The sequence below is a fragment of the Lagopus muta genome, chromosome 5, assembly GCF_023343835.1.
Source record: "Lagopus muta isolate bLagMut1 chromosome 5, bLagMut1 primary, whole genome shotgun sequence".
In the NCBI taxonomy this organism is placed as follows: Eukaryota; Metazoa; Chordata; class Aves; order Galliformes; family Phasianidae; genus Lagopus; species Lagopus muta.
The window spans coordinates 25,783,160-25,795,832 of NC_064437.1; the positions used below are offsets into that span (position 1 = coordinate 25,783,160).

Here is a 12,673-nt window from a genome sequence, read left to right on the forward strand (position 1 = left end):
TCCCCTCCCAAGGAGAACTGGGAAAGGCAACTCATAGCAGATACCAATGGAGCATGCCAAAATGCCAAATTCCCTTGAGATCACTCAATTTTACAACAAGGTGACTTCTGACTCACCATGACTAGCGCTACATCCTATGGAAGGCATGTATTTGGGACTTATTTCCCAAATTGAGAGGGAATCCTGTGAGCCTCAGCAGGAGCTGGGTTGAGCTCTCCATCCCTCTGGCATTGGTCCAAACCTCACTGTAATCAGTGGAATGATGTCTATCAGCTTCATCTGGTTTTGGTTTAAAATCATGGGTTTGTTGATGGGAGAATTCTGTTGCAGGCCTGGTTCCACAGCCAGCAAAGCACGGCTGATGGTGACCACTTAATCCCAAATGCCCATACTGTGGAGAATGCTGACTTACCTTCCTGGAGGACAGCGTGGAGGAGCAGCAGTCACCCCCATCATACTGGCAGTATGCCCGGTTGTTGATGGTGTCACACCAGCCATCTGCTAGGAAGGGCTAGAGAAACGAGTTGTTGCTGAAAGGGTTATTCAAAGGTGCAAAGTTCCCCCCAGGAGCAGAAATCCCATGTCCTCAGCAAGCCCTCTGTACACTGCTCTCATACAATGGCACTGCAATGCAGCTGTGCATGTTCACAGCCTGAGAAGGACTCTGTAAGAGGCTGACCCAGCTCTTCTCTCTCCATCGCCACTCTTCCCACCAGAAACCCTTCTTCTAATGGGCTTGGCTCTGAAGTTGAGCTTGGTGACTTGACTTGGGCAGCTAACAGCAGAGAGGCAGTTAGGATCAATAGAGCATCCTGCAAGAGGATCAATTTTAGGAAAACAGACACTTTACTTCCCTTGGACTAGGGAGTCCAAGGTCAGGAGTGCCCCAAAAGTTCTTGTGCCCAAGCCAAGAATTGACAAGCACTGGTGGCAAGGACTAAGCCTTTACCAGAAGGCTCTTGGTCTAACTCTGACATCAGAGGACATGTCCCTACAGTACTCTAGACTCTAGAGGCAGCTCTAGCCCTCTCTACAGCACACAGCTCCACCAAACTTTGCCAGGCTGTACTACAAGCCTATTTATCCAGTGGTCAGATGGGAAAAAGAGATCTCGAAGCACTTACTCCCTGTGGTCAAAATCGAACTCTGGCTTGAGTAGAGAAGGCATTAACCCTTCTGATAATGAGAAATATTGGCAACACAGCCACCTTCTAGCTTCAGACTTGGCCATCTTCATTTTCATCTCTCTGCTTCATGGCTCCATATGGTTGAGTAGTGGGGGACTTTCACTGAGTGGCACAGCCCAGTGCCCTTTGCTGCCCTGCTGTGAGTCACCATGGGGTCTCCCTGATCTGCTGGAGATGTGCAGAGCCTGTCTTTGTGCATCTCAAACTAGTGCCCCAACATTAACAAGCCTTCCATACTTTCATCTGTACTGTGGAAGCAGAAAGCTATTCCAGCAGAATAGCTTTCTGACCAGAAACATAAAACGGCACAAACAGCCATTCAGAAATCCACTTAATTTTTTTTTGTCTGGCTACATGAGTCATCTGATTAGAGAAGAGAAACAAGTAACTGGGGCTGAGCAGCAGCCAGCTGGGCCTGAGAAACAACGCCACACAACTGGTGCAACCCAGCAGCGTGCATGGGGAGTGCTTGCAAAGAGCTGTCAGAAGCCATAGCCGAAGTTTATTTAGCACAGATCCACATCAGCACCGCCAAGCAACAATGGGATGTGCTAACAGAATGGAGAGGCCATTCATTATCTGGGTGATTAGCAATGAAATATTTCTCCTGCTCTGCACTGGCAGCTACTGGCTGAACAACAGTGCCCATCCTCCTGCTGTCATCAGAAGAGGCTCCTGGTAGAAACCTGGCCATCTCTTTGCTCAGGAAAGCAGCCAGACCCATTTCAGTGGGTCTAGTGGTCCCAAATGATAAATCAGAGGACTTCAGGGTGCAGTTTCACGAATACAAAAGGGTAAACACTTCCAACGAAGATCCCCAATAGCTCTTAAAGAATGGCAAGTAGAAGTCTCTGGTGAGCTGGGGCTGGCAGGTGCAGGATGCAGGCAGGAGACTGGCTGCTGGTGGGGACGCGCTCTGGGCATGATTTTCTTTCATGGTGGAGTTTTTCCTTGAGCTTCACTCCATGTTTCATGACTCACTGGCAAAACAACACCCGCTGCTTCTGTAGTTTCCATCTAATTACCGCAGAGGATTGCTGGTCCCAGCTGCGCAGGTCTGAAACGATTTCCAGATCATGCTTTGTGTGCAAGGTGGGGGAGGACAGAGGCAGGGACAGGATGGGCAAGGAGACGCTCTCACTTTCTCTCTATAAATATTAGGGCTAATTGCCCCCTTTCCTCTATCCTCCAGAAGGCATACCCCACCCCAAACAAATATAGGCTCCTATGGCAACACATGTTGGGGAAACTTAACAGCTCATGCTCCAAATTACATTGGAAAAACATATGAGGGGAAAATAAGAAATGACTAATTGGACTGGAGACTCCTGAGAGCCAGGAGTATGGGTTGGGGACACTGGCCCCGTTCCTCGCAGCACCAGGACAGGTTCAGCCTCACTGCTTACAGGACAGTGGCAGATCAAGGAGAGCAACCAGAGTTGGTCTGATGAGGAGCTGCTGCAGCTCTCATTGGATCTCCGATGGAAATGCCATGAATCCTGCTGCTTTGCCAAAGAGCCTCCAGATAGCTCTCATTTTTACAAGCAGAGAGAGTGAACTGTAGTGCTCCTCTTGGCTTCCCTTGGTCCATGCTTGCGTTAGTCTCATCACAGTCTTGCAAGAGTCTAGAGAAGGACACAGAGAGTGCAACCAAGTATGAGCAGGTGATTTGAGAGAGAAAGCCACCTATGGATGGTACCAGCCCACATTTATGCTGTGTGGCTCTGCAGAAAAATACACCAGCATGGGGCAAAGAGAGGCTGGACTGTGCCAAGGTCTCCAGGAAGACTTGGAAGTGTGTTAGAACATGATGGGGAGCTGTAGGGCCAGGCTGCATGCCACCAAGAGCTGGGCTTTGTCATCCATCTTGAGTCTTGGCAGAAACATCACCAGGGCATGTGTTAGCACGTGGAGAATGGCACCTGGCACCACAGAGCCAGGCAATGCGCTGCCCTAATAAAAATAGTAACTGTGCACCAAGTGTTTTGCTCACAGCATTTTCTTTCACCCTTGTAGTGTCCTCAGAGTAGGAGCTGAGGCTGCTGGCTCTGTCCCTGCAGATGAACCAGACCAGACAATATGGGAGCATGGGGCCACCTCCTTTGTTCTTGTCCCAAAGTCATCAGCTGGGTGGATGGGGTCCAGATGCTTTTCTTCAATCTTATATGTAGGTTGATTCACTGTGAAAGAGCTTGGAAGGGTGTGACAGGAACAGCGGTGAGCAAGGCAGCCAGAGAGGCTGGGTTTGGGGAAGGCAGCAAAGCAGAACGGATAAACCACAGATGCCATCAGTATTGCACATATTTTGGTGCTGCGTCATGGGCACTTGGTGAACAGCATTTCTCAGAAATGCAGGCCTTGCTCTGGTTGAGCAGACCTGAAGGCCCAGTACCTATCTACTGGCAATGACCCATTCCAGATGCTTCAGAGAAAGGTGGAAAAAAGAAAAAAAATGCAATGTGCACCTGGCCGATTACGTACTGAACAGCTCTTCTGTGCTGCTGTGGAAAATGCTTGCGATTTCCATCTGCCTACAGCTAGAGAAAGCCCAGATCCTAGTTTCAGAATTCAGCCTCCGTAAGCAAAATATTTCCTCCCAGCCTCTAGGATGCTGTGCAGGTTCTGTGCTTTGCAGCCACACTGATTCCATGTAAGGAGGGCATGAAGACTGCTCTTGTGCTTTTACCAAGCCATCAGACCTCTTGCTGTCTTTGTATCCTTTCCTTTGGGAAACAGTATTTTGATGGACTTCAGACCCTCTGCATTCTGGGATGGCCATGTTTTACCCTGCAGGTGCCTTTGTTCTTCTCAGCTGTAGCTCTCACAGCAGCCCCAGAAGAGCAGGGAAGCACCATTCTGGCATGGGCAACAGGCAGAGACCAGCCCTGGAGATGTCATTGCCAAACTCCATGGGAAGACTGGAGATCAAAGGGAGATGGTGCAGTAAAGGAAGCAGGGTCATGGCTGGGTGATAACCTCTGCAGGGACATGCCTCTACTTGCTGTGCACTTGGTTTTCCAGGAGCATCAACATGTGCTCAGCACCAGACACAAGAAAGCAGTGACTCTCACCTCGCACAGGTGGAAACCAGTTGGTGGTTGATGAGTGTCAGCCCAAAGCCAGGCTGATGGCCACAGGACATTGAGCTGTTCTGGAGTTGGAGGCAGGGGTCACCTCCATGTGTTTCCTTCTTTGCCGCCCCATTGCAGCCCCAGGAAAGCTCTGCTATTCCAGGAAGTCTCAAGGAGGACACAAAGAGTGCCCAAAGCCCTGTTAAAAGCCAGGTTTACTCAACCCTCCACGCATCCACCACCCCATGGTCTTCACTTGTGTCCCTGGAAAACCCCTCATGGAAAAGTCCTTGTCCCATCCCTTCAGCACCAGTCCAAAGCACTGTTTCCCTATAGAGACAGCAGGCTGCTCTCCATCTCTCCAGCCACAGCCACTGTTAGAGGGATGCTACAGCACACTGTCCCCAGGATGCATCCCCTTCCTTGCTGCTGCTGGTGGGGCAAGGAGCCCGGCAATTCTTGGCTCTCCAGCTTGCCCAGGGAAGTTGACGGGGAATGCAGACTGTGGGAGGAAATGACAATGTTCATTGTTTGGATTGAATATTTTTCTTGGCCCTCTCTCTATTGCAGCGTGCCTTTTATTTCATTATTTTTTCTCCCCCCTCCCCAACACCCCGAGCATGCTGACTCTCCCTCTCTCCTTCCTGAGGCTCTCTGGCACGCAAGGAGGAAATCAGGTCTGAAAAACACAGAGAGGGACAGAAAGGGAACAGGGCTGGCATCTGGTCAAGAAGATTTTTGGGATGCCTCGCTGCCCTGAGCCACTCTGAACAGCAAGTGAGTGCTGCCCAGCTGCTGTGCCCAGGAGAAGAGACCTTGAGGGAAAAGAGCTAAAGAAATTTGGCCGGAAGCACCTGAGACCAAGTGTCTGGGAGAAGACGAAAGAGGAATAAATTCCTGCAGCCCTAGTGTTTTGTCCACTATTTCTGTGTCACCTGGTTTCTGTCCTCCGAGCCATTTCTGTGCACCTTTTAGAATCACAGAATCATTAAGGTTGGAGAAGACTTCTAAATCCCCAAGTGAACACCAGTCCATCCCACCAGGCCCACTGCCCACATCCCTCAATGCCACATCTTCATGGTTCTTAAGTACCTGCAGGGATGGTGACTCCACCACCTCCCTGAGCAGCCTGTTCCACTGCATCACCACTCCTGAGAAGAAATTTTTGCTAATTGTTTCCCTAGGAGCCACATGCCCCAAGGATGGCTTGGAAGTGAAATGAAGAAGCATCAGTTGTTTCTGAGCTTGCTGGTGTTCTCAAGCCACTCATTATCAATCACATGTTCTCAGGTTCTCCAGGTGTCCCCTTAGCCTTGTCCCTTGTACATCCTGATCTCACTGCACAGAGGTCACAGAAGGAGGAATAACCCAAAGGCAGGAAAGAACAAGCAAGGGGCAGTACAGGGAAATGCCACATGCAAACAGCACTCCTGGCAAGCCTGAGGGTCTTCGAGGGGTGTCCTCAGGGCTCCCCATCCTATAAGCCTGCCATCCTGCCCCCAGCACCATGCCCACTGCTGGCAGAGCCATCGCCTGCCAAGCCCTTCGTGCAAAGTATGTTGCAGGATAGGACGGGTTATGGAAAACAAGCCCTGAAAACCACAAGGGCCTCCTGACCCACTTGTATCTGGTTTCTGCCAAGTTCTTGTTACAGATCTTAAACAGAAAGAAAAACAATGTACAAGGGATGAAGGAGCTGAAGGGGAATATTCGTGTTGGAAGAGCAGTTGGCCGGGCTGCGCTCAGGGATGTTTGTTTATCGTCAAATGCGACTCAGTGATTTTGATTTCAGCGGGTGCCTCCAGTGGTTTCCCACTCCTGTCTGCGTCCCCAGCTGCGTGATGGCAATGTCTGAGAGAAGGAGGCAGCACTTGGGGCTCTGCAGCCTGTCCCTGGCATGGTGCTGCTGTGTGGTCTCTGGGTGCCCTTCCATTTGCTTTGCCTCTTAAGAAAACAAACTCCACCTTAATGCAGGGCAGGAAAAGCACACCTCAGGGGAATGCTGGAGGAAAAGCAATCTGTGCTAGGTCAGCCCACAGCCAGAGGTAAGCATCATGGAAATGTGCCCAGCAGGTATCTATAGACAGCTCCATCTCTAGAGGGCTGCCTGCCACCCAGGGCTTTCCCCTTTCAGGCCAGGGGCGGCGTCTAAGCCCACAATGACCACAAACTTCTGTTTAGTCACAAGGATTGCTTCACTACATTCTCTTGAGACATGGCACACACTGTCCTACATGGGAATGTGCCAGAGTCTTGGGCAACTCGTTAGGTGTGTGCTCACCTGGAGAACATGGCCCTGCGAGCTCTGGTGGAACACCTGAAGGAACAGTAGTCACCCTGCTTCTTGCAAAAGGATCTTCTCCATACTTTCAAAGCCAGGTGGCAGACAGAGGAAGAAGGCAGACTGGATAAAGGAGTCACAAAATGCTCTCATGGAGGGAGCATTAAGTTTGGAGTAGATTTCTAGGATTGCCACGGTCATCATGGTCTGATGGTCAACCCACCCCCACCATGCCCACTGACCACGTCCCTCAGTGCCACATCTCCACGGCTCTTGAACACCTCTAGGGATGGTGATTCCAACACCTCCCTGGGCTGCCTGTGAGAGTGAATTTATATGGCCGTGTTGAGATACCTGGTTGCTTTTCAGGGCAGCTGGGGCACCTCACTGCCCTATGGGCCAGGAGCACAGAAGAGGCCTCTTCCAGCATTATACTTCTGCCTGGTTCCCTGTGCTGAGCACAGTGTAACACAAGAGCCCCTGTGGTGTGGCAGCAAAATGTCTCATGGATGTGGGGAAGAGGCAGCCACCTGCTGAGCGGCCCCATTTTGCTCAGGGTCCCATCCTATCCCCCATTGCATCAAGTTACAGTGGGACCCTGATTTTAGGTGAGACTTCCCCGTCTTTATTGTACATGCTGTCAGAGGGGTTAACTGTGGCTGCCAAATGCTGGACACAAGCCATGGAGGTGCCAAGGGAGGGTTTTGCGCTCAGCACTGAGAAGAGCAGAGGACCCATGTTGCAGGCAACAGACCCATTGGGTCCCAGCTACCTGTTGAGTCACGAGAGGCGAGAACAGCCTGCAGCCACAAACACGCCTCCATCCCTAACTCATAATTTCCACTGCAATTACTCAGGAAAACCACAAAAGAGAGAACAGCTTAGCATTTTACGATCGTGATAACATGATCGGCAGCGCACGCAAGGGCAGCAAGACCTTGTCCTCATGGAGAAAAGACCTGCAAAATCCCTGACAGCTCGCGCCAGCCACAGCCTCCTGCCATGGGCTGCTATCACCCGTGGTGGCCTCATGCCGATGTCCCTGGCTGTCCCCCAGCAGGATTGCTCAGAGCCCAGCCAGGAGGCCTTAGGCAGGGCAGGCAGAGCCTGGGAGCTCAGGCCAGCTCCAGAACCCCAGGTGTTCCCCACTGAGAAGGCAAAAAGGGTGCCTACACCTGCTACAGTTAACCCTTTGCTATCTGTGCAAGTGGAAATGGTGCAGAAGGGCTTGGCTGCCCATGTCTGCTTGATCACCGTAAGAGCAGCCTGCATTTTTCTTCAGGATGGTGGTCTTACTCCATCCTGTGAATATGACGGTGATAAAAGAGGTGGGCTTTTCCACCTGAACCACCGTGTTCTTCTCCTGCAGTGAGGGTAAGGAGAGTGCAGAGCTGGCGGACTGGAGACTGCTTTGCTTTCCCAGGTGTGACAAGCACTAGCTACCCTCATGCATGGACTCACACAGTACCAGGTCAGCAATGAGGACAAGTGGTTTCCCTCCTCCTCCTCCCAGCCCCAAGCCCCCTCCCCTCTCCGTCCAGTGCTGCCATCTGTTTTCCTACGGATGGAAGGGGATGAGATGTTCCGCTGGCCCTTGAGAGGCAAACCGTCTCGATGCTAACTTGTATTCCTGATGGGCTTTTGGAAGGGTTCACATCACTCCCTCTTTCCTTGAACTACGTGCCTCCACACGGAGGGGATGGGGAACTTGGCGCAGAGCAGCGAGAGACAGGAGGCAGATGGATGGCCAGATTAATGGAAAGGGAAGGGAGGTGGGGAGAGGAGTGAGAGGGATGAGCAGGCAGGCTGGTCTGCTGCCAGCAGAGGAGAGAGATGAGCGAGAATCTCACTGATGCCATTACTCGGTGACTTGAAATTTCCAGCAAGAGGTTGGCGAGGTGGGGCTGGGTTGGTCAAAGCTGGGCTTGGCTGCTGCTCACTGTGCCTTAGCCTGAAGAGGACCCTGTGGGGAGGGACCGTGCCAGCAGCCAGGAGCACTGCACTTCTCCTGAATAGGGCTGCACCCTGAACGAGGTGGCCAGATGAAAGCAATTCCTCATCCAGTGCACTCAGTAAGAGACAACAGCATCTCCAAAGGGTGACTCAGAGGGGACCTGGAGAGGCCACTGGAATGGCGTGGAGAGCAGAGGCTGGGCTCCAAAAGAGATGCCTCCAGTGAGGGATTATTGTTGGATAGGGAGGAATCTGGGCCTAAGACATCCCACACAGCTGGCAAGTCGAGCTGAAACACACCAAACCCAGGAGGTGCTCCAAAAGCAGAAGATTCCTTGAGTAGGCAGATGAAGAAGACAAGGGAATGAGCGGGGGATGTCATGTAGCAAGGCCAGGTTATGGGTTGTATTCCATCCATACCCTACTCTCACTGCTTGGCATCTCCACAGCCCACAAGAGATCGGCCCACAAGTGAAATGGCCTGCAAGATCACCCAGGGAGATGCAGGCAGGAGATGAAGGGGAGTAGGGGGTGAGAGTGCAAGAGAGCACAGATGTGATGGAAACCAAGTTTGGGGCACTTCCTTTGGTCAGAGAAGTGGACTGGTAACACTTCTCATCTTCCCAGTGCCTAGCAGCCCTCTGAGCAATGCCTTCAGGGAAGAGTTGTGGCAATATAATGTCTACTATAAAGCATGTATTAAAAGATTGGCTTATCAGTCCAACAAAAAGAGTAATCAAAGACATGAGAAAAGAGGAGGAGAGCAGGGAGGAGGCGGCTGTGAGCTGTTTCTGAAAGGAAAGCATTAGGGCAAAGAAAACAACCCGAAGGATGAATCTTCATTAGTATTGCTGTGAGTGACTGTGACCTTAAAAACAGGCCTGGCTGATGAAATTGCTAACAAGGAGGAAGGCATTGTTCCACAGAGCAGGATCAGGATATCTGACAAAGAGATGACCTCAGGACTAGGGAAAGAAACAGGATGACATTCACTTGTGTAAAATTGAAGGGCAAGCTCTTGTGCTGATAGTAAAACATCTGCTGTTAGCTTGGAGCTCATCAGTTGGAAACAAAGGATGCAGAGAAAGATCTGGGTGTACTTGCTGACCTCAGGTCTCTCTGAGCTGCCAGACTGATGCAACTGCAGAAATGACAGATATGTTCCTGGGTCTTATCAAAAGAGATTTACACATAGGCTTTGTGCAGGGATTTGGTGAGACTGCAGCTGGGAGAGCGTGTACTGCTCGGTCATTTCTACAGGAAATTGAAAGCAGAAAAGGTGTAGAAAAGTATATGATAGTAATGACAAGAGTAGACTACCTGCTTTTAGGGCACTGCATCCAGGAACAGAAAGAGTTGGTGTTGACCATGAGCATGCTTAGGTGGCTAATGAGAAGACAGAGAGCACTGCTATGAGACACTGGGATTTTAGAGTCAGTGCCTCTCTCTCACACACACAAACAAGCTAGCATTTTTCCATCATCCCTTATGGGATCTCACACTCAAGATGCAGACCCAAGGTGAGCCAGAAAACCTTCCTGCTTCAAATATACTGCCCTGGAGCTGAGCTTTAGGAGGCATGGAACTCCCAAGGCACTGGATCCAACATTGAGCTCTGGTACTCAACCATCCAACTCCTTTCTAACACGCAGCAGCCTATTACCATACAGATTACAGGAGCAAGACGCAAGTCACCAGGTTTGGTAGATAACTGCTGCACGTCCTGCCAAGCACATTTCCTCCCTGGGGACATATCCACCACAGCATCGAGGCCACACGGTCACACACGGTCACACGTACTGCCCTTTATTCCACCCTTCAGCTGACAAAGAGCTGAGCTAGGCAGAACTAGTGAGCAAAACCCGATCATTTGCATTGAAATGAGTTCATTAAAAAAAAAAATCAGCAAAACCCAAAGCTATTTTTGGTGTGTAGACTTCATTTACATTTTCCTTTTTGGTAGAAATCCCAAATTTTCAGCAGACAACATTCCAAAATTCCCTCTTCACCCTCCGCCCTCCCCCTTTTATTTTTTTTTACCCTCAATCATAATAACAAATCGTGCTCGACAAAGACTGCCTATTTTTCATTTCCTCTGTGAACCGACTCCAGGCTGCCTATGATTTTCTCTTGCCGGGTAATTATTCAAAACCAAATGAGTGGCTAACCAATTTCTGCAAGGAATTCTTTGTCTGCAGATTCTTGGGGAGCGGTTTGTTTTGCACACACGACGCTGGAAATCCTCCTTGTTTTGGTTGGACGCGTGAGTCACACAGGGCTTTTCTGGACCAGTATTACTCTAGAACTGCAGTTCTGGTTAAGGAAATATTCAGGCTTGGAGTCAGCACGCGCTTTTTGGGGATACCCCTTGCCAGTGAAATCCTTTTGCTAGAATTTTCTTCCCGGGTTGGCCGAGAGGAGTGCGAGGAAGGAAACGCGGCACGAAGCCCTGGACCCATTCTGTGGCCACGCAGCGCGTTGCAGCTCACCCCCAGCATTGCCCCGGCCACACGCTCCGAATGAATGCCAAAACACTGAAACACCAGCAGACCTTTTCCATGCCAACCCATCGCAGACCTCACGTGGTCATAAAGACCCCACGTCCGCGCTACCGCAGGGCTGGAGCTGTCCCATGTGCTGGGAAAGGGAGCTTACCTCACACGACTGGATGCAGTGGATGGCAGAGGGGTCTGGGTACCATTGCAGCCTGCCCGTGCATACGATGTGCTGCGGAGGAGGGAGAAAAGAGTCGTTAGGGAGATGGTGGAGGGAGGACACAAGCACGCTCCCTGAGGTGTAGGGTCTCTTGCGGAACTCCACAAGGCAGAGCAATGCAATCAGTCCTAGGACCTTCCTGCATCTCTGCCCAGAGGAGACCTTTTGGAATTTATTGAGCCCAAGCTTCGCCCACAAACCAGACAACACTGCTCAAAGCAGAGCCTGGATAAGAGATAGATGCATGTGTTATGTATACATATGAACTCCCAGAAGAGGAAAAGGAGAGATGGCAAGTATCACCAGGATCTGGATTTGGCTCGCAGCACTACACATGGTAGGCAGCAGCCAAGCTGGGAAGTAGCCATCCAGGACCACCACAGATGGGATCCTCCATTCATCTCAACACACTGTGCTGCGTTTAGCAGCTTCCCACTTGCACCAGCCTCATGTCCCAGCCAGCTGTCCCTGGACACCAGCATCAATGCACCCTGTACAGCTCCAAGAGCTGTGTCCACAAGGGAGACACCTGGAAACTCAACTCCCTGGATTTGGCTGGTCTGGATACACCAGCTTCACACTCACCCACGCCGCAGAGGTATTTATGAGGTTTTAAGTCAGCAGCTGCAGCCAACTGGACATGAGAACTGAATGCAGAGGACTGAGTTTCATCTAACTGGAACACTTCGTCCCCATAATTCAGAAGGGGGCTGTTGGGAGCACGCATGATTATATGGGGGAAAAAAAGCCCCACCACACAGGCAATTTCCTCCTTGTAAAGCTCAAGCAGGCTTTGAAATCTGAGGCCCCATAAAATGACGGCTGGCCTATGAAAGTGTCCTAGGATGCCCTGCACAGCATGGCTGTTACATGGATGGACACGTCTTTCTTCCACCAACGTGGCTTCAGGCCTCTCAGCATGGGATGAGGCAGCTCTGCCTCAATCTGCTTTCATGGGGTGCTTTACTCCTGGGTTTGTACGTGATGGGGGGGATGAGGGAGCTGCAGGCTGGCTGGTGACATCTCCATCCGCTTCCCATGTACTCCAGGGTAGTGACTGGTGGCCAGAGAGCAGGGTGGTAGTAGCACCCTTGCAAGTGGCAGCAGACAAATCCCTGTCTTTCTACTGTATTTTTCAGCTTCTTCTTGCTCCAAGTCTTCAGACCAAACCAACAGGTTGCCAAGAGCAAGCTCCAGAGGTAATGTCCTCAGCCAGAGTAGGGAAGGCAGCTGTGATGGGATGGGACAGAGAGAGTGGAGAGAGCAATTCCTGCTCACCCCAGAGGATGCTTGGATCCCAACCCCATTGGATGTGTTGTATGCGGTTGCTGTACAACTTGAATGAGTTCCCAGATCTTCTTGGCTGTGGGATGTGATGAATGAGAGCATAAAAAAAACCAGTGCCCTCCTCAGGCAGCCTCTGCAGCCCCAGTGTGCTTTGTCGCATCCTCCCCATCACCTTGGGA

At 51.0% G+C, this 12,673-nt stretch overlaps 1 protein-coding gene across 1 annotated transcript in view; it reads right to left on the bottom strand.

The window, feature by feature from the left end:
- PAPPA2 (pappalysin 2) overlaps positions 1–12,673 on the bottom strand; it is a 71,936-nt gene that overhangs the window by 1,492 nt on the left and 57,771 nt on the right. The window contains exons 20-21 of the mRNA XM_048945855.1: positions 11,148–11,219; positions 413–511 (exon numbers count right to left, since the gene is read on the bottom strand). Of these exons, the coding sequence (XP_048801812.1) occupies positions 413–511; positions 11,148–11,219 (171 nt within the window). The remainder of the gene's footprint in view (positions 1–412; positions 512–11,147; positions 11,220–12,673) is intronic.